Below are 19,272 nucleotides of genomic sequence, written 5' to 3'. Positions count from 1 at the left end.
TATCTCGCGGATGTTCCACAACATTGAGTGTAACTGTAAATGGTTAAAAGCACAACATGGCAAACTGTGCTGTATAAAAGGAATAAATACAACTAATAAATGCTGCTATTAGAATATAATCAGCTTTAGGATGGTAAAAATAACTCCTCGACTCATCTGGCCACATCACATTGATTAGTTTCCGATAACGTCACGGCATTCCCTATGTTTTGTCTTCACATCTATATAAGTGGATCTGTATTATACATCTATATTAGTTCTTTTTAAAGTATGTAGCTAATCACTAACATTAATCACTAATGTGATCATCGTTGCAGAATTACAATAACGAAGGACACCAAGGTGCCAAATGCTTGTTTATTTACGCTGAATAAAGAAGACCACACGCTGGGAAACATCATCAGATCGTAAGCACATCGGTATTCTCATCATGGGCTTGCTTTAGATTCACTTGTCTCCTAATTTCTGTCTTTTAAAACCCTAATGCTCTCTTTTACAACAGACAACTGCTGAAGGACCCTCAGGTGTTGTTTGCTGGGTACAAGGTTCCCCATCCGCTGGAGCACAAGATCGTGATTCGGGTCCAGACGACGCCGGACTACAGTCCTCAAGAAGCCTTTACAAATGCCATCACTGATCTGATCAGCGAGCTCTCTCTGCTGGAGGAGAGGTTCAGGGTGAGTGTTACTACGGCTGGACAAAGTATCACTCTGCTGTTTTGTTTTTACGATACAATCATTTTTACGTTGTAAGGAATGAAACGCAATAGGGCGTGCTGTTATAGGAAAAGAATCACTAAAAGAGCTTCAGTTAACGATTCAAATATTAGAATTGGGGAAAATGTGATGTCTGTGACTTTGAGCATGGCAGAGTTATTGGTGCCAGATGAGCTGGTTTGAGTATTTCAGAAACTGCTGATCTCCTGAGATTTTTCACACACAACACCTTGCTCATGAGAGAGATCAGACTGGTCTGAGCTGAACCAGAAGTCTTTAGTAACTCAAATAAGCACTCTTTATAACCGTGGTGAGCAGAAAAGCAACTCGGAGTGCACAACGCTTGTAGCTCATCCACTGAAAGGTTCGATGTTTTGTGCAGGCTGAGATGCTTTTCTGCTCACCATGTGAACATTATCTGAAGCTCTTGACCTGTATCTGCATGATTTCATGCATTGTGCTGCTGCCACATGAGTGGCTGATTAGATAACAGCATGAATATGCACAGGTGTTCCTAATAAAGTGGATAGTGAGTGTAGATTATAACAGCTATCAGCAGTCGTTCAATCACCAGCCTCTCTTTGGAAGTTAATAAGCCAAAAAGATGCAGCTTGTCTTGTTAACCACAAAGCATTCTGTCCTGAAGACTTTCCAGTGGCAGAAAACACGATTACAGCTTTACCTTTGACCAGTGCAAAGCGCTGACACTGGAAACTCCTTCCAAAAAAAATAAAAATGTTAAACAAACATGTCCTCACAGAAACCTTCACCATAACAAGGATTACATCTGTTTATGTGGAATGTCCACTATACAAGTCCCCTGTGTAACGATAATGAATTAGGGCATGTGCTTTAATATAATCCCACAATTTTACTCCGTAGCTGGAACTACCGTCAGAGCTACTGTTATAGAGAATTAATCAACACCTCCTAGCCAATCAGATTCAAGAATTTAACAACTTTCTTGTATAAATACTTACAGCATCAGAATGCTTGATATCTACACTGGGATGGATGGATGGAGCTCCATTTGGGAATGAGTACACTGAATACAAAATTGGTTGCATCAATTGTTGATTGTTTTTAAAACAGAAGTTCACCTTAGTTAGTGAATAATATCTGAAATATATGATTGATAGGTTTGACCCAAGTAACACGTGTGGAAATTTTACTGCCCAGTCACGGTATCTAATGCAGTTTCTTTTGCATTCAGCTTCAGCGACTAATCCATTTTCCCAATGATTTTAGGTTGCCATCAAAGACAAGCAGGAAGGAATTGAATGAAGGATACAGATCAAACTATGGATGTTCCTCCTGATGACTACTCCAGCCTCTTCTCTGAGCTCTTCTGTGAGCTTACGCTGTTCAGTTTGTCTTTTTCAGCTCTGGGCTTCTCCTGCTGAAGTTAAACATTCTCCCCACTCCGGTCCAAAAACACAGAGACTGTTAAAACTGTCTGTGGAGTCATCTTCAGTTTGAATATTACTGTAGTGACAGATTTTTGATTTAAACCCTTTGTATTGTGATGCTGTAGTGATGTTTTTCGTTGCCGTAAATGTCTGGTATGCAGTGAAAAATCCATTATGTGTAAAAAAAAAAAAAACCTTTTTGTCATGAATAAATTTAATTTTGATATCTGAATTGTTCAGTCAGTGTTACGTTGGTGGGTGGGGATATGGATTGTTGCAGGAGAGAGCAGTTCTTTTGTCTAATCTGGGGGGAAAGCTGGATGTCAGATATGAAACTAGTGGGATAAAGAAAGTTCACATTAATTATCATGGAGGCATGTAGGATTTGCTTCGTTGATCTTAAATAAAATTGAGTACAGGCAAGATTGGTTGAACTTTCTACAGGAGTGGGCGGGGTTAGTCAAATGTGGCTTGGATTGGTACGATTGGTCAAAATTTCCATGAAAGAGAGCAAGATTGGACAAACTTTCTTCATGATTGAGGAGAATTGGTCAAAAAATTCTGTAACATTGACACATTTGACAAATCCTGCCCAATGTGTGATTGGTCAGACTTTCTGTAGGAGCAGGCAAAATTGGTAAAATTTTCTGTTGGATTGGATGGGACCGCAAGAGTATCCATCTGCTTCCTGCAGGATTACAAACCACGCCCCTTACAACGTATGCCCACTATTACAAGTTACGCCCACGAAAAATAAGTAAAAAAAAAAAATCTGCCAGGCCCTTTACATGATAAACCCACTATTACAAGTTACGTCCACAACAAATATGTAAAACATCCATCAAGATTACAAACCATACCCCTTACAATACACACCCACTATTACAAGTTACGCCCACAACAAATATGTTACACATCCACCAGGATTACAAACTACGCCCAATACAGGGTACGCCCACTATTACAAATTACACCCACAACAGGATTACAAACCACACCCTTTACATGACACGCCCACTATTACAAGTTACGCCCACAACAAATACATAAAACATCCCTCATGATTACAAACCACGCCCACTGTTACAAGTTATGCCCACACCAAATACAATACACATGTGCCAGGATTACAGACCACACCCCTTACATGATATGCCCACTATTACAAAACATAGGGTTAGGGTTAGGGGGGAGTTGGCGTGGGAATGTTGTGTAGTGTGATTTGCTAGTGGGCGTTCCTTGTAGTGGGCGTGGTTTGTAGTCTTGCTGGACACAGACAGACCAGACGGACCGGGTGATGTTGCTCAAAATTTCTATAAAACAGGGTGGAATTAACAAATCGCACACATCTCTAGCTTGAAACGCATGAAACGTCAGCCAATGGAAACCCGGAACTATTTTAGTCGTTGATGTTGCAGAGGGACACATTACCGCGGTGCACAAGAAGAAAGTTGCTTGATGGCTGCCAGGCAGCAGACAGCTAACTGTGGCTGTAAAGGCATCCGAACTTGCCTGATATGTGAGGCAAATGATGACAAGCGACATCTGCTGAATAAGCAAGACTCGGTAAGTGTGCTAATCATTCAGTAAAACAGTCTGAGTGTGACCAGAAAGGGTTATAATAGGACAACTGTGTAGGTGCCGCATTAGCTTCTGCTGCTAGCTACCACCATACGTCAACGCTTCCGCCATATTGGAAGGGATCAGATTTGATTGTATGCTAATTCAAAGCTATGGAGTGAAGCGAATCTGTTTATTCAAATAAATCATATCTTACTTGCTTTTGTGGTCAGGAGCTAAATACATATCTGTATTCCTGTATACATATCTGTATTCTCTATTCCAGGTACATTTTGATTTTACCTATGATCAGGAGTCCGAATTAGCAGTGCCAGTTGCTGGTAATATTCAGCAGGCTTTTCCATTTCCTGGTGTCTTCCTGTGGGAGAACTTTGTCTCTGAGGATGAGGAAAGAGAGCTGGTTGCCAAAATGGACCAAAACATCTGGAGAGAGTCTCAGTCTGGTCGGCGCAAACAGGTACTGAATCCAAGAGGATATAACTGTATATATATATATTTTTTTTCTCCTGTTTGCCATTTTGTAATATATGAATTGCTTGTATTACCTTTACGACAGCTTAATATCCTTCAAGGCACCTAATCTAAGCCCCTAGTTAATTTCCAGGTGTGTTTTTGAACAGAGAAATGTTGTAATGTTGTAATATATTATGTAATGGATAGCATATTATTGACCTATATGTGTGGCAGTCTGAGAAAACCCTTCACATGATCAAATTTTCTCTTACTATATATAGTTCTGAAAAACGACAAGCTTTCCTGAACAGAAATCTTTCTCTTCCTTGCACGTATCCCAATCAGAAGTAAAGTTCTAACATTTTTTTAAGTTTGGTTACCCCCAAAAGTGATTTCATTCCAGTACCATTGAAAGATACCCCGCCGACCTCTACATTTCGAACCTAATCTACTTATGGAAAAAAGAACATTACTGCCAAATTTAAAGAAGTATAAGTTTACAATAGGAAATGAGTTACAAATTTGATTATCAGCATCCTCCATATCAGTCTCGGTCTCATCTCCTGAGGTAAAAGCCCCTCAAAACATTGATATCAAACATTTTAACATTTAAAGCCTAATCGTCTCTTCACTTCACAGATCTCCATCCGCGCTATGGTTGGTGGAGAAATAATCGCTGATTCATTGAGCTACAGTGTGTAATTGTCCAAAAAGTTGATCAAATTTTGAGGAAATCACACTTCGCTAGCAAGGTTTTAGACTTTTTAGTAAACTGTCTCCATGATCTTTGCAAGCAGAAAGCCAAGGCAAGGTTAGAAATTAGCCTAAATTTGGTGAAATGTATTGAAGTGATCTTAAACTGGAGATGTCTAATTATATTACTGGTCAAAACCTGATTAGTCATCAATTTTGGTAATTTTTTTTTTTTAGATTTCAGACAAAGACAAAGCATCCGATGGGTTTTCCCAGGCAGCTATAAATATGATTACTGAAGACTTACCTACCATGTACCTAATAGTTGTACATAAACACGTTGTTTTTCTTAGGACTTTGGACCGAAGGTAAACTTCAAAAAGCGCCGTGTACGCCTTGGGGGTTTCAGTGGCCTCCCTGCAATCAGTCAGAAGCTAGTGGACAGAATGTCCAAAGAGCCGATGCTGGCTGATTTCCAGCCGGTAGAGCAGTGCAACCTGGAGTACACCCCCGAACGCGGCTCTGCCATCGACCCTCACCTGGATGACAGCTGGCTGTGGGGGGAGCGCCTGGTTACTCTCAATCTGCTCTCCGACACTGTAATCACCATGAGTTTAGACCAGGGCTGGGGGGACATGGACCGAGGCGAGGTCAGGGTGGCTGTAAATATGCCTCGGAGGTCTTTGTTCGTGCTGTACGGCGAGGCACGCCACCGGTGGAAACACGCCATTCACCGGGAGCACGTTCACAGCCGGAGGGTGTGCAGTACCTTCAGAGAGCTGACCGCTGAGTTTCTGCATGGTGGTGAGCAGGAGAAGCTGGGATCAGAGCTGCTGAGTATAGCATCAAGCTTTAAAGGTGTTCCCGTGTAAAGATGGTTTCATCATGGACAGTGTTGTAGATTATTTATGGACTAACTGGCTGAATTCGGTTTAATTCAGTAGACCCGAATGCTTGTTTTTAAACATGATGCAGTTAAAATGCAAAATATTATATCAAGAAAATCATGTATATTTGCTTGAGATGATATTCAGTGTTGCCACGTGCTCACATTTGTTATGGTGTAACATTTTTATACGTCATACAAGTTATTCAAATGGAAGAAATCTGTGATTTTAAGAGTTATTTCTCCATGAAGAGCGACATGAAAAATTTTTTATAATAATACAGTGGAAAAGGAAATAGAGGTGGGTGCAAAAAGTTCACTTGTGGAACAAAAGCTAGTGTTCATTTTTCCTCTGACAGAAATGAACTCTACACCTAAAAATACTGTGATTTATTAAGTTTTTAACAGGATTAAAAGTGCTTAAGAAGCACACGACCCACAGGCATAAACTGTAATTAAAAAATATATATATATTTATGCCATTGCCTATTTGTTGGTTTAATTCAGTTTTATTTGTACAGTGCTTTTAACAATGGACATTGTCACAATCAGCTTTACAGAAATAAATACATTCAGAGTGAATTAAATGAAAATAAATTGTAAGTGTGTGAATTTATCCCTAGTGAGCAAGCCAGAGGCGACAGCAAGGAAAAACCCCCTGAGAGGATATTAGGAAGAACCCGTGAGAGGAACCAGACTCAAAAGGGAACCCATACTCTTCTGGGTGATAACGGATAGTGCAATTATAAATAAATCCCTTCTATAACTGTGTACTACATGGACAAATAGTGCAATTGTGCAACCAGTAAATCCATCACAGTTTTCACATGAAGTCCGGTTTGTTGAACCTATCCACTGTCCACTGATGGAGTCCTGAGTACGAAGGTGCTCGTGGCAACTGCAGCCCCAAAGCCACCACAGCAATCGCAGTCCCAAGCCATCTCAGTACAACTCCCCATATGAGATCCCCAAGTCATCTCCATGGCCCCCAAGCGACACCATCCCCAGCAATCCCAATGATCTTCAGGCCGTCCATGTGGCGCCACCCTCAGCAGCAGTGAGCGATCTCCAACCAATGAGAACTTCAACCAGAAGTAGGGCATAGGTTTAACTTTACAGCTAACTTTTTATTACAACTCTGCTGACTACACAACATTTTCAGGTAGAAGTTCAACACACCATTTTTAATCACCCTGTACCTTTTGAGTAATATTAATATTACTGACATTTCATGAATTTCTTAGCAGTAATATGTTATTTCTTATATACACTGCAGTCAATGCACACTAACTCGAATGAAGTTTGTAGGTCAATTTAAACTTGAACTTGTACAGAAATGTGCTCACCCTTTAACTTGGACCTCGGAAATGGGAATGGTTTAAGAGATAAGACCTAGGATTGACTGCAGTGTAGATAAGAAATAACATATTACTGCTAAGAAATTCATAAAATGTTATTGTTTCTCATTCTATTATCAAGTCAAGTGGGTTTTTAATTGTCATTTCTTTGTATAGCTTGTATACATCTCCAGGACCGTGGTGTGACATATAACAGTACAGTAGTATGTTTCACAACTACAGTTCAAATACACAACAGTGTGAGACGAGTACAAGACAATAAACACACAGGACAATAGATACACAATTCAGTGCACGTAGACTATACAGGACAACAGGACAGGGTAGTGTGGGAAAGCTATTGCAATCATGGGTTGGAAACTGTTGAGTGTAGCGTAGCAGCACTACTCAACAGTAACACTGCTTTAGTAGGACAGCTTCGTAGGTTGAATGGTAAGTACAGAGAATGTGAAATTAGGTCAAGTCAAGTCAAGTGGCTTTATTGTCATTTCAACCATATACAGCTAGTTAGTACACAGTGAAACACAACAACGTTCCTCCAGGACCATGGTGCTACACAAAACAACACAGAACTACAAGAGACTACACATTACTACATAAAGTGCAAGACCAGTACAGTAACTACCAAAACAGGACAATAGGCACAGAGGTTCATCAGTCAGAATAGTGTGTCATCAGAGGCTTGAAAAATCATCTCTGATAATGTCCACATGTGTTCTGCTTGGGACAGACGCAAGGCTAAATACTAATATCTTTGACTTTAGAAATGCCAGAAGGGGCTTGGTGTGAGAAAATGTACATATAATGGGTGAGCAAGTTGCTTAATTACGGTAAGGTTGTGTTCTTAAGTGTGTCTTGCAGGTTCCCATTCCTAAACCTGATCCAAGTGTGACCTTCTATGGAAACAGGTAAAGAGGTCTTTCAGTTCTCTGAGCTGGATATATCCTCACCACTGCTGCTCTTTTGGGGTTAAGGCACTGGGGAAAGTGTATTAGCACGTAAAATCAGGTCTATGAAGTGCAGAATGCCATATTGCTTTGCATAAGAATAGGTCTGGATATTGAACATTGCCACATTCATAACACTAGATTTCCTTAGTAATATATGCAAAACAAATGCTTTTAAAATAATACATTCGTGTTCAGTTAGGTCTTTCATATTACATATATTCTCTGTCCATGTGATAACATATCCCAAATGCGGATGGACTGCTATATATCTTTAAAAAGGACATGAAAATAAGGACTTGCTTTTGATTGAAGCGCTCCCTGAAAGATCACCTGATAAACATATACACATTGTCACACTGATGGTAAGTGTACAGGTTATGAGATATTGCAAGTCAATATGACTTCAAACGCCATGTCTATAAACTTGGAATTGCCCTGTAACGTGCTTGTGTACTTAACTGTGTATAAATGTCTGTGTTTCAGTCAGACATTTTATTAAGGGAAGTGTAGTTCACTTTAAGAATGCTGACAGATGTGAGTCACCCCAAGATGACATTCAGTAATCAACAGCTCTCATATTTCCTGAAAAATGCTTGAAAATAATTTTCTGAAAAGGCTCCACGAATAATGAATAATTATATCAGTTAAAAAATAAATAATATAGACATGATGGCCAATTCATGAGGAAGACATACTGTATATAATATAAATGTATGTAATATAATTAATCTGTTGGGTCCTTGAGCAAAACCCTTAAACTACTTGATTGTATTGTCTTAATTCTAAGTCTCTGGCATCAGCCAAATGAACTAAATATGATATTTACCTTTTTTTTTTTTTTTTTTTTTTTGATATTTTATCTGATATTTACTGATGTTACTGATGTTTACTTATATTTACTTATAGTTACTTAATATTTAATGATGTTTACTTTATTTTTACTTATATTTACTGATGGTCACTTCATTTTTTACTTATATTTACTAATGTTTCCATCATTTTACTTATATTTACCTCATATTTGTTTATATTTATTTCATGTTTACTGAGATTTACCTCATATTTGCTGAGATTTACTTCATTTTTACTTATATTTACCTCTTTTACTGATGTTTACTTCATTTTTACTGATATTTACTTCATATTTGCATTTTTACTTTCAATTATAGTCAGTTAAATAGCAAAAAGAAATGTAAAGGATGCAGTGACGTGAGGTTAGCCACACTCAATATGGCGGACACGAGGCTCCACGCGCGAGCGCACTGACGTCACTTTGGTCAAAGTTCACGGTGCGTTTTCCCGGGAAAAGACAAAGTAACGAAGTAAACCCGAGTGTACATCTGTAAGTAATGTGCGTTTTATTTTGAATGTAGCAGTATTTATCATTGTTAATGCAGATACAGAGTCTCAATAGCACGGAAAAAATATATATAATTTTCCTTTAACTTTGTTTAAGGTTAGTTTACTGTGTCGTGTGGACTGAGTCATATCGGTATAAAATATGGTCGCGTGCGTTTGTGGTAGCTTCTTTTCTACTGATTCACTTCATGAAAAAATACATAAAAAATTTAATCTCAATCTTCAACAGTTTCAGTTTTCAGTAGTCTATAGTGACTTTGATGTAAGTGTTTCTTTTGTATTATTGTAATAGTGGTGACTGTTGAGCTTCACTGCAGTTCCGGTGAATCATCTGAATCACTGAATCATCCGACTCACTGAATCACTGGGTGTAAAGTGGCCACTTCAGTCCCATTCTGTCTATTCTAATGCAGAAAGCTCTGAAAGCTCTTCATCAGACAATGGCAGGAACATTAAGCTGAAACTAGGGTGCTATTTAATCTGGAAAAAACCCACCAGTCCACATTATTGTGTTGTCCATCTTTCACACAGCATCATGGAGAAGATTACAGAGAGAATACTGCTGGAGAAAGGCTCGCCTAAAACAAACAAGCTGGAGAAAATTACCAGTCTAAAGTAAGTGTGCTTAGAGCTATGATGCCCATTGATGATATAACTGTTAGCTGGGTATACTTCTGGATGTAGTAAAATATACAGTGTGTTGACTATTGAGTACTGAGCTTTTCGAGTCAAGTACTGAGTACTGTGCTTTTCTAGTCAGGTACTGAGTACTGGGCTTTTCTAGTCGAGTACTGAGTACTGGGCTTTTCTAGTCAGGTACTGAGTACTGGGCTTTTCTAGTCGAGTACTGAGTACTGGGCTTTTCTAGTCGAGTACTGAGTACTGGGCTTTTCTAGTCAGGTACTGAGTACTGGGCTTTTCTAGTCGAGTACTGAGTACTGGGCTTTTCTAGTCGAGTACTGAGTACTGGGCTTTTCGAGTCGAGTACTGAGTACTGGGCTTTTCTAGTCAGGTACTGAGTACTGGGCTTTTCGAGTCGAGTACTGAGTACTGGGCTTTTCTAGTCAGGTACTGAGTACTGGGCTTTTCGAGTCGAGTACTGTGCGTTTAGAGATGAGTACTGAGTACTGTGCTTTAACAAAGTGTCTACAATGAATCCGATACTCATGAGCATTGTTTACTGTTCTTCTTTCTAGTCTCTCTCGTATGGGGTTAAAGAATCAAGATCTCTCCGTGCCCTTGTTGAATAAGCTCTCTGCGCTGGAGGAGTTAGATCTTTCCGGGAACATGCTGCAGAAGCTCCCAGCAGGACTGTCCCTTCCCCGCCTGAGGCTCCTAAACTTCTCCAACAACGACATGGAGGAAGTGACCTCGCTGGTGGCCCTGACTGGCCTGGAGGAGTTGCGGCTGGATGACAATTTGTATCTCACTGTAAGACCTATCCTGCTGTCTTGTAGTTTGAAGGATACCACATTGTTGTTGTGTTTTGTTTTTTTTTTTAAATTCAGTATTACGTCATGTTTCTTTAGGTCAGCGATGAGCACAAAGTGCTTTTCCTCTTGCCCAAATTGAAGATCATGAACGGGAAGGACATCAGCGCGACGGCCAACCACATCCGCTACGTGAACAGTGAGATCCTTAGGAAGCGGGTGAGTTTGGAACTGAGCTTTTTTGTGTAACTAGGAAATTGAAATTCTGCATGTTATTAAAGGTGGCTTTTCTGTTACAGGTGATTGGTGTGTGGGAGAAGAACTTCAGTCTCCCTGATCCACCAACTTCACAAAGCTTGAATGAGCTTGAGAAGAAATTTGTTAATGCGGCATGCTTTCAAGTCAAATATGGCCCCAGTTCATTAAACGACTACACCAAATGGAGGGTGTGTGTTTGAAATATAAAATTTCTCTGGCTTGGTATACAATTATTATCTTCCCACCATTAAATTTGAATTCTGTGGTTCAGGTTGAAATGATTGCAAAAGAATATCTCCAATCGCTGATTGAGCCAGAAAAGGAGGAGGAAGACATAACACCAGAGACTCCTGTAAAAGAAGCTGGGGTATGCCTGTTTCAATGTTTCAAAAACAACAATAATGAAATGTCAGGTTTGTTTTAGGGTCTAATTAATGTCTTGTATGAAACAACGCATTCCTTCAGTCTCCTTCCAAGAGAAAAATTCACGACCCCGAGGCAAACTGCGACGCCGAAACCCCCCGAAAGAGAAGGACGATAAACCAAGCGGCCACGCCGGAGGCCAGTCCACGCAAATCAAGCCGATTAGCCAGCGCCGCTTCAGTCGAGGCGAGTCCGAGAAAATCCTCTCGGCTCCAGGGGACCCCGCAGAAATCTGATCCGGGTGTCTCAAGCCCAAGGTGCGTGAAAATGAACACTCCTGAGGCGGGTCAGAGGAAATCCAGTCGCCCGCAAAACACCCCAAAAAAAGCAACAGTGGCACAGGTTGCCGTGACGCCCACCGCAAAGGGAGCGAAGAAAAATCTCAAAGTTCAGCTTACGACTCCGCAAGCATGCAGCTCCACCAAAACAGAAAAAGAAACAATCTGCAAAGCGAGTAAATACCAAGTTCCAAAGGTATGTATGTTATTGATTTAAAACATGTTTCGTACTTTTGTAATATTTTGTGTGTCAGCATTTGTGCCATGCTGCTGATGAACTCTCAGGATGTTTTTTTGTGGTCACATCACACTATACTGTCATTATTTTCAACAGCAACAGTACACCTTGTTATGTTTTATTCTTTACATATTACATAACGTACACAAGCCTAGATTTTACTACGAAATGTATTGCTATACGGCCTCCCTCTCTGGATGGCCACCATCTCTCACTCTCCTGAGTTTTGGGTATTGTTGCTAATGGCTCATCACAAAGCCGTTATCTCATCGTCGAGTGTCTCGTTGCAGGAGCCGGTCAGTCTGCAGCCTCTTCACGTCCTGCAGTGTCACAGTAAACATGACAGTCCGGAGGATTTCAGCACCCAGTTGTGGGCCTGCGCCTTCGAGCCCGCTCACAACAACAGTGAGTATCATCAAATGCAGTCTGAACAAAGTTACTGAGATACCAAGGTCCAAGATTGTAGTTAGTGCAGCAACAAGTAGCTGTTTTGGTCTAAAAATCAACACAGAGATGCAATTTTTGGGAAGGATTGCGATCCAAAGGTGTGTAATCTCCCGAACAGCTCTAATATCGCTTGCATTTAGGTTCAACCTGCATTTAGTTTCCATTCAAAAAAAAATTGTGCCATACAATGAAGGAAAACCTATGGAGGAAAAAGTGAGGATGCATCTTTCCATTAATTTTTGGCTTTCACCATTTCAAAAACAAACAGCCTGATGTTAACTCTTTCAGATGTTTTATTTTCACCTGGGACGCTTTCACATTTTTTCCCCTGCTGTTGACTGGAAGTGTTTGGAAAAAGCATTCTTATTGGTGCCACCATAATGTCTGTTTGTATTTTGCCTTTTTTTTTTTTTTTTTTTTAAGATGCAGGTGCCTGGGCACAGTCAGTGGCTACCTGTGGAGGGGAGACGGTGTGTGTGATAGACTGCGAGTCTGGCCATGTACTGAAGAAATACAAGGTCCCTGGTGAGGTGTGTAATGAGTTATTGCCTGTAATATCACTTCTTACCACCAGGTGTCACTCGAAACTTGTAATGTTTCTCCTAGTGTGAAGGAATACTTTACTAAACCCAAGCAAAACCTGGAAAATAGGAAAATAGACAGGACATCTATCTTCCTGTCCCTGTGTGTCTTTATTCATTGCCATTGCTGCATCCTTACTTCCAAAATAGTTGTCATGTGTGTATGAATAAATGTCTGTGTAACTCGTGGCACGTTTATTTACGAAACTTTCATTCCTGTGTTAGGAGTTCTTTACGCTGGCCTGGACCACGGTGTTGATGGCGCGTGAGGGTGGCTGCGCTCGATCCTGCAGCATCCTCGCCGCAGGAGGAAAGAGGGGCATGGTGAAACTCATCCACCCCAGAGCCAACCTGGCATACGGCGAGTTCCGCGCCAGCCGCCGAGCCATATCGATGCTACGCTTCAGCCCGTGCCATTCCAGCTTCCTGTTCAGTAAGTGCAGATCAAGAAAAGAAGATCTAAATATTCTGATTTTCTTCAGACCTGGAGAGAGACTGTGATAAGAAAATCTGTTCTGCCAGATCTCAAAAATCTGGTCATCAGTTTATGCCCAGATCTCTCCTTTGGGTCTGACCTGGACTCTGTAGATTTCTAAGCTGCATTGTGACAATGTCTGTTTGTCAAAAATCCTCGTGTCTATTTTAAAAGACGTTTCACTCAAGTACTGATACAATGCAATGCCATTTAATGTTATTGCAAGTAGATAGCATTATATAAGACTGAAAGTACACTACAATTTTTATACTGTTTCACCCCAAGTTAAAGGTTTTCGTAGTTGATTAGCTAAGAAACTAACCATTTTTGTTGTTGTTTGTTTCTAGCTGGCGCGTATGATAACAAGATCATCATGTGGGATATCGGCGGGCTGGACCGAGACTACAACTTCAAAACCAGGTTTGTTTTTGTGGCTTTTGTGTTTTAATATCTCTCAGTTATTGAGGGTTTTGTTTTGCCGGCACATATGTAAATGAAATCGTTGCCGTTTCTTGTTCTACCAGTCAGCTGCTAGTAATGGAGACCTGCTCCACTCCACTGCACCTCTCCTTTCCACCCTGCTCCCCAGACACGCACCTTATCTCAGGCTGTGACAACGGGCTTTACAGCTTCGACATCCAGCTTAGCAAGAACACACAGAAGAGGTGACTGTTGATAAACATGTGCATTTACATATTTATACCTTCCAGCGAATGTACAGTAGAACACATTCCAAACTCGAACTTATGAGTGAATTATTACACTTTAATAACCCATGGGGTTCAGGCAATCAACTCAAGTGACAGCTACTTTCATGTAAACAGTATGAGAGTAAGAATACAGGTCATCTGTATAGTCTTCACTGCACAGGAGTGTGTGTGTGAGTGCTTTGGTGAGTTATTTCTGTAAATGTCTGGGCATTTTGCGTATTCAAGTCTTTGCTGGTGTGCTTTTCCAGGGCGGAGGAGATGGAGATTGTATTTCCTGTGTACAAGAAGAGTAATAAGAGCAATAACTACCGCACTATCGATGGACTCAGCTTCCTTACAGAAGACATAATAGGTGAGTGAGTACAGTAGTGTCCTGGTTACGCTGCATCAATATGAACATTATCATCTCCATCGTAGCAACTTGTACGTCAGTGGATTAAGAAATGCATTTACGAAAAGTGAAATCGTTGATATGGTGAGGATTTTTGGAAGGAGTCTCCAGTGTCACAGCTTTGTAACACTAAAGCCAGGAATCCCAGCAGGAAAGTCAGGATACTTAAACTCTTAACTTTAAGAGGCTGACTGAAGGTGAGGAAACGACTGTTTGTAGCTCTTGTACCATCCACACTAATATCCCGTTCTCTCTCCCTCTCAGCATCTAAGAGCCACATGCAGGGCTCTATCTACTTATGGAGCTGGAGTGGTACGAGGGCGTTGCGCCAGGGGAGGAAGAAGGAGGTGCCTGCTGTGATCCTGGCTGAACTGCAGTGGTCCAACACAGACATCCCGTACCTGTCTCTAAACACCTGCCCCGGTCAGCATCACTCAGATTCTAATATTTAGCATTTTCATCATTTTCATAATGTATGTATACTACGAAGGGGGAAAATCCACTTTAGATTCATTTAGGAACTTGAAGGTAACTGTGTGTGTGTATACACAAAATTAAATGTTACAGTCAAAGTCTCCAGAAGAACTGTGGCTGGTTCTGCAAGATGCTCAGTAACACTTACAGCTCATTTCCTTATAAAACTGCACACATTGTACCTGAGACTACTATTAATTTTTTTAAAGCGAGTGATCATCACACCAAATTTTGACTTTTTCATTTATTGCTGTTTACTGCTCTTTAGAGTATTTTTTTTAATGTAGAAACATTTAATTTCATTATTTTTGAAGGCATCTTTGCTCTACAGCATTTCTTTGCATGTGCCTAAGACTTTTGCACAGTATTGTGTATTGTATTTTTTATATATATATATAAAAATGGGATTTTATATATATATATAAAACTCACTGTCCACTTTAATAGGAACACCTGTACCTGATGTTGGTAACCAGATAGAAAGTTTTGAATATTTCAAACTGTCCCATCTGCTGATCTCCTGGGAATTTCACACACAACAGTCTCTAGAGTTTACACAGAATGGTGCAAAAAAAACAAAAAAACATCGAGTGAGTGACAGTTCTGTGGGTGGAAACTCCTTGTTGATGAGAGAGGTCAGAGGAAAATGGCCAGATTGGTTCAAGCTGCCACTCTTACACCATTCTGTGTAAAACTCTAGAGACTGTTGCGTGTGAAAATCCCAGGAGATCAGCAGTTTCTGAAATACTCAAACCTGCCCTTCTGGTACCAGCAAAGTGACTGAGATCAACTCCCCCCTTTTGATGTCTGATGTGAACATTACCTGAAGCTCTTGACCTGTATCTGCATGATTTTTTTGCATTGCACTGCTGCCACATGATTGGCTGAATATAACTGTGTGTGTGTGTGTGTGTGTGTGTGTGATTTCCTTCAGTATTTCTAATACTTTTAATTCTATTACATCTAAGTATTTAACATTTTCCTGCAGATATTAATCAGGATCACTCCTTTTGTGGCTCATATTCGAGTCTCTGATTTTGTTTTACTGGCCCTACAGTTTTTACAGATTTTAATTATCAATTATTTTTTATTTTACTCCTACTCCTACAACTCATATTAGAGTGTGGATGTCAGATTATGGGTGAAATAAAAACTGTCCGAACATATTACATTTCATAATCAAATGATTGCCTCAGGAAAGCAACACAATTTTCACCTGTTCTAGTTCCCTCTGTGTGTCAGTATATCACAGTTTATCTATCTATCTATTATATATATATATATATATATATATATATATATATATGTGTGTGTGTGTGTGTGTGTATAATATCATAGTAGGTCAGTATGTCACAGTATATCAATACACTGGTAAAATATTTTTTCATATGCAGATAATAATAAAAATCTATTTTTTTTTATTAAAAAAAATAATAAGTGAAAGCAGGTTTGAGAGCCCACTGCATAATTTTAGAGGTCTTTGTACACATTTGGCTGTTTGCCCGTTTATGACAGACTGTCTGATGTGTTATTTCTGCCACTCTTCAGGCTTCGGCTACGTGGTGTGTGGAGATGAGAAAGGCCGGCTGTGGACGTATCACATCACAGACCTTGCGAAGGCCAACTTCAAGAGTGGAAAAGCAGTTCCTGCAACAGAGGTATGAGTACTAACTTGCCAACAGATCTATTATTAAGGGAGTGTCTCAATTCTACAGTATGTTCAATGGAAAGTGAAAAGTATTCGTCCAGCCTCTGTGGTTTTTGGCACACAATCTGTCAAGTCAAATGATTTACATGCGAATTGACACATGTAAATAACATTTCCATGGCTTTAATTCCTGGCACAGATTACACACCCCTATGGCAAATGTCGCTGTTTATGTAATAGGATCAATGGTCGTGTTTGTAAGCCTCGTCTACTAATCCATTAAGGGATGCCAATTGGCAGCAATCGGTTTTGTCACAATCACATTTGAATTGCACAGATAGTGTGGTGGCACAGTGTGTGTGTGTTGTAGTGTTGCGTTGCTGCCTCACAGCTCCATGGTCCCTATAGTTCCCATCTATGTGAAGTTTCACATGTTCTCCTGTGTTTCTATGGGTTTCCTTTCCAGTTTTTTTTAAATCACTTCCTAAAAACATGCCAGTTTGTAGATTTACCCTAGGTGCGAATGTGTGTATGAATCCGGAGTGTTATCCCTACTTCATGCACAGTGTTCCTAGGATAGGCTACGGATCCACCGCAAACCTGAACATGATAAGACAGATACTGAAGATGAGCGAATGCACTATCAGCATTTGAACTGAAACAGTTGTAGCTCTAAACATCTGTCAGTAGATGGCGTGGTGTCTGGGTTTTTATATATATATATATATATAATGCACATATAATGGAGAAATTGAGATTTATATCTCCTGAAATGTATTAACATTCGTATACACACTACTTTGCTTGATTATGTACTGAACAAGGACACGTACAGTGTGCCGTTAAAGTACAACAAGCACTGTGAGGTCTAAAGCCCTTGTCATGATGTCGTTTCAGGTGCTGGAGTGGCCGTCTCCGGTGCGAAGCGGAGTCGGCCCAGTCGAGGGGCCGTCCATCAACAGCGTTGCCATGGATCCCGAGCTTCGTTATTTGGTTGCTTTAAGTGACAAGAACATGGTGGTGGTTTGGAAACGAGAATCTGCGCCATGATCTGATCCAGTTTTATGTTCCTACCATGTTTCAGGACGTGCTTCAGACTTTGTAACCCGCCAACGCAAGTGCTAAAGGAAATAATGAGCACTGATGAGTCTTAACAAGAGACTAATTACTACTGGAGCTTCACTAATGTCACATCATGTTCATGTGTCTGAGCTCCAGACAGAAAAGTGATTTATTCTAGACAGGATTTGTTGGGGTGATATCAATAGATGAAGTGTTTTAATTTTTAATTGTGCTTTTTATTTTTTTTATTCCAAATACGGTTTTGTTTTGGGAAAAAAAAAATGTACATATGTAATGACTGTAAATTGTGTTTTCCTTCCATATGTTACACATGTGTGTGTGTTAATATCTATGTGAGACTGCACAACATTTTTCACCTTATATTATATCACACACACTTACAAATCTATATAGTACTGTATAGTGAAAATGTGATGTATGCGATATGATTATTCCGTATATAACATGGTTTCATAATTCTAGTCATGGGAACTCACTAAGCTGAACTTTCAACACATCAGATCCAGCTCACAACTCATTATTAAACAATTCTTGACTTTCATTGTTTTTTTTTTTTATTTTTTTGGTCCATTATTCATTTTTTCTACTCAGACACAACCCATGTGCAGAACACATACACATAGTCTATCTGGCTGTGAACAAAAGTGTGTGCCAAAGTCAGATTTGTTACAGACATGGAGAAATTTCTGGAAGCACATGTTTTCAAGTGAACTTCTGATAGGAAAATATAACAGTGCTTACTGGGAATACCTGGAATATGAGATTGCATATCGACAGACCCTTTTTTTGTGTCATTTATATGCTTGGATTTTGCAAAATATTGGGGAGGACGAGATCAAAAGTGACGAGATCAAAAGTGACCAGATGTGAGGCAAAAAGCCTAACCTTTCATTTTTCCTAGCCCTAACCCTATGAGTGAATGAGTTTTAATGTAGCTTTTATAGTTTATTTTAATGGTCAATGAGTTGTTACTGGAGTGCATGTACAGTTTTGGTCATAAGTTTACATATGCTTTGCAAAATGTTAATAATTTATAAAAAATTAGAGCGATCATAAACATTGCATTTTGTTTTTTTATTTAGTACTGCCCTGAATAAGCTATTTCACATAGCAGATGTTTTACATATAGTCCACAAGACATGATAATAACTGAATTTACACAAATGAACCAGTTGAAAAGTTTACATATGCTTGATTCTTAATACTGTGTGTCGTTACCTGGATGATCAACAACTGTTTTTATGTTTTGTGATAGTTGTTCTTGAGTCCCTTGTTTGTCCTGAGTAGTTAAACTACCCACTGGTCTTCAGAAAAATCCTCCAGGGCCTGCAGATTTGGAGAATTCATACACTACTATTACAAAAGGTGCAAATACTCACTGATGCTCCAGAAGGCAACACAATACATTAAGAGCCAAGGGGGTGTAAACTT

General features: G+C 39.8%; 3 protein-coding genes across 5 annotated transcripts in view; all 3 read left to right on the top strand.

The window, feature by feature from the left end:
* The window catches only part of polr2j (RNA polymerase II subunit J), a 3,038-nt gene extending 681 nt beyond the window's left edge, over nucleotides 1-2,357 (top strand). The window contains exons 2-4 of the mRNA XM_026922295.3: nucleotides 318-407; nucleotides 503-677; nucleotides 1,965-2,357. Coding sequence (XP_026778096.1) covers nucleotides 318-407; nucleotides 503-677; nucleotides 1,965-2,000 — 301 coding nt within the window. The 3' untranslated portion in view covers nucleotides 2,001-2,357. The remainder of the gene's footprint in view (nucleotides 1-317; nucleotides 408-502; nucleotides 678-1,964) is intronic.
* A 131-nt stretch (nucleotides 2,358-2,488) lies between these two features.
* Nucleotides 2,489-6,333, top strand: alkbh4 (alkB homolog 4, lysine demthylase). Its single transcript, XM_026922320.3, has 3 exons — nucleotides 2,489-3,691; nucleotides 3,972-4,163; nucleotides 5,206-6,333. The coding sequence occupies exons 1-3, from the start codon at nucleotides 3,584-3,586 to the stop codon at nucleotides 5,722-5,724; spliced, it is 819 nt and encodes a 272-aa protein (XP_026778121.2). The 5' UTR covers nucleotides 2,489-3,583; the 3' UTR covers nucleotides 5,725-6,333.
* A 2,910-nt stretch (nucleotides 6,334-9,243) lies between these two features.
* Nucleotides 9,244-18,382, top strand: lrwd1 (leucine-rich repeats and WD repeat domain containing 1). Of its 3 annotated transcripts, none has more exons than XM_026922270.3 (16): nucleotides 9,244-9,388; nucleotides 9,937-10,020; nucleotides 10,602-10,836; nucleotides 10,935-11,054; nucleotides 11,135-11,281; nucleotides 11,365-11,460; nucleotides 11,559-11,990; nucleotides 12,323-12,437; nucleotides 12,903-13,009; nucleotides 13,286-13,493; nucleotides 13,883-13,955; nucleotides 14,060-14,200; nucleotides 14,494-14,597; nucleotides 14,901-15,059; nucleotides 16,659-16,768; nucleotides 17,656-18,382. In XM_026922270.3, exons 2-16 carry the CDS (start codon nucleotides 9,941-9,943, stop codon nucleotides 17,806-17,808), a joined length of 2,280 nt encoding a protein of 759 aa, XP_026778071.3. In that variant the 5' UTR covers nucleotides 9,244-9,388; nucleotides 9,937-9,940; the 3' UTR covers nucleotides 17,809-18,382. The 3 variants fall into 3 exon arrangements, with proteins under 3 accessions (XP_026778071.3, XP_034156377.2, XP_034156376.2); XM_034300486.2 differs by having other exon boundaries at nucleotides 9,354-9,397; XM_034300485.2 differs by having other exon boundaries at nucleotides 9,387-9,502.
* Nucleotides 18,383-19,272: the final 890 nt, after the last annotated feature.

The sequence above is a fragment of the Pangasianodon hypophthalmus genome, chromosome 27, assembly GCF_027358585.1.
Source record: "Pangasianodon hypophthalmus isolate fPanHyp1 chromosome 27, fPanHyp1.pri, whole genome shotgun sequence".
Classification (NCBI taxonomy): Eukaryota; Metazoa; Chordata; class Actinopteri; order Siluriformes; family Pangasiidae; genus Pangasianodon; species Pangasianodon hypophthalmus.
The sequence above is the reverse complement of the archived record's forward strand: the minus strand, read 5'-3'. Positions and strand labels throughout refer to the sequence as shown.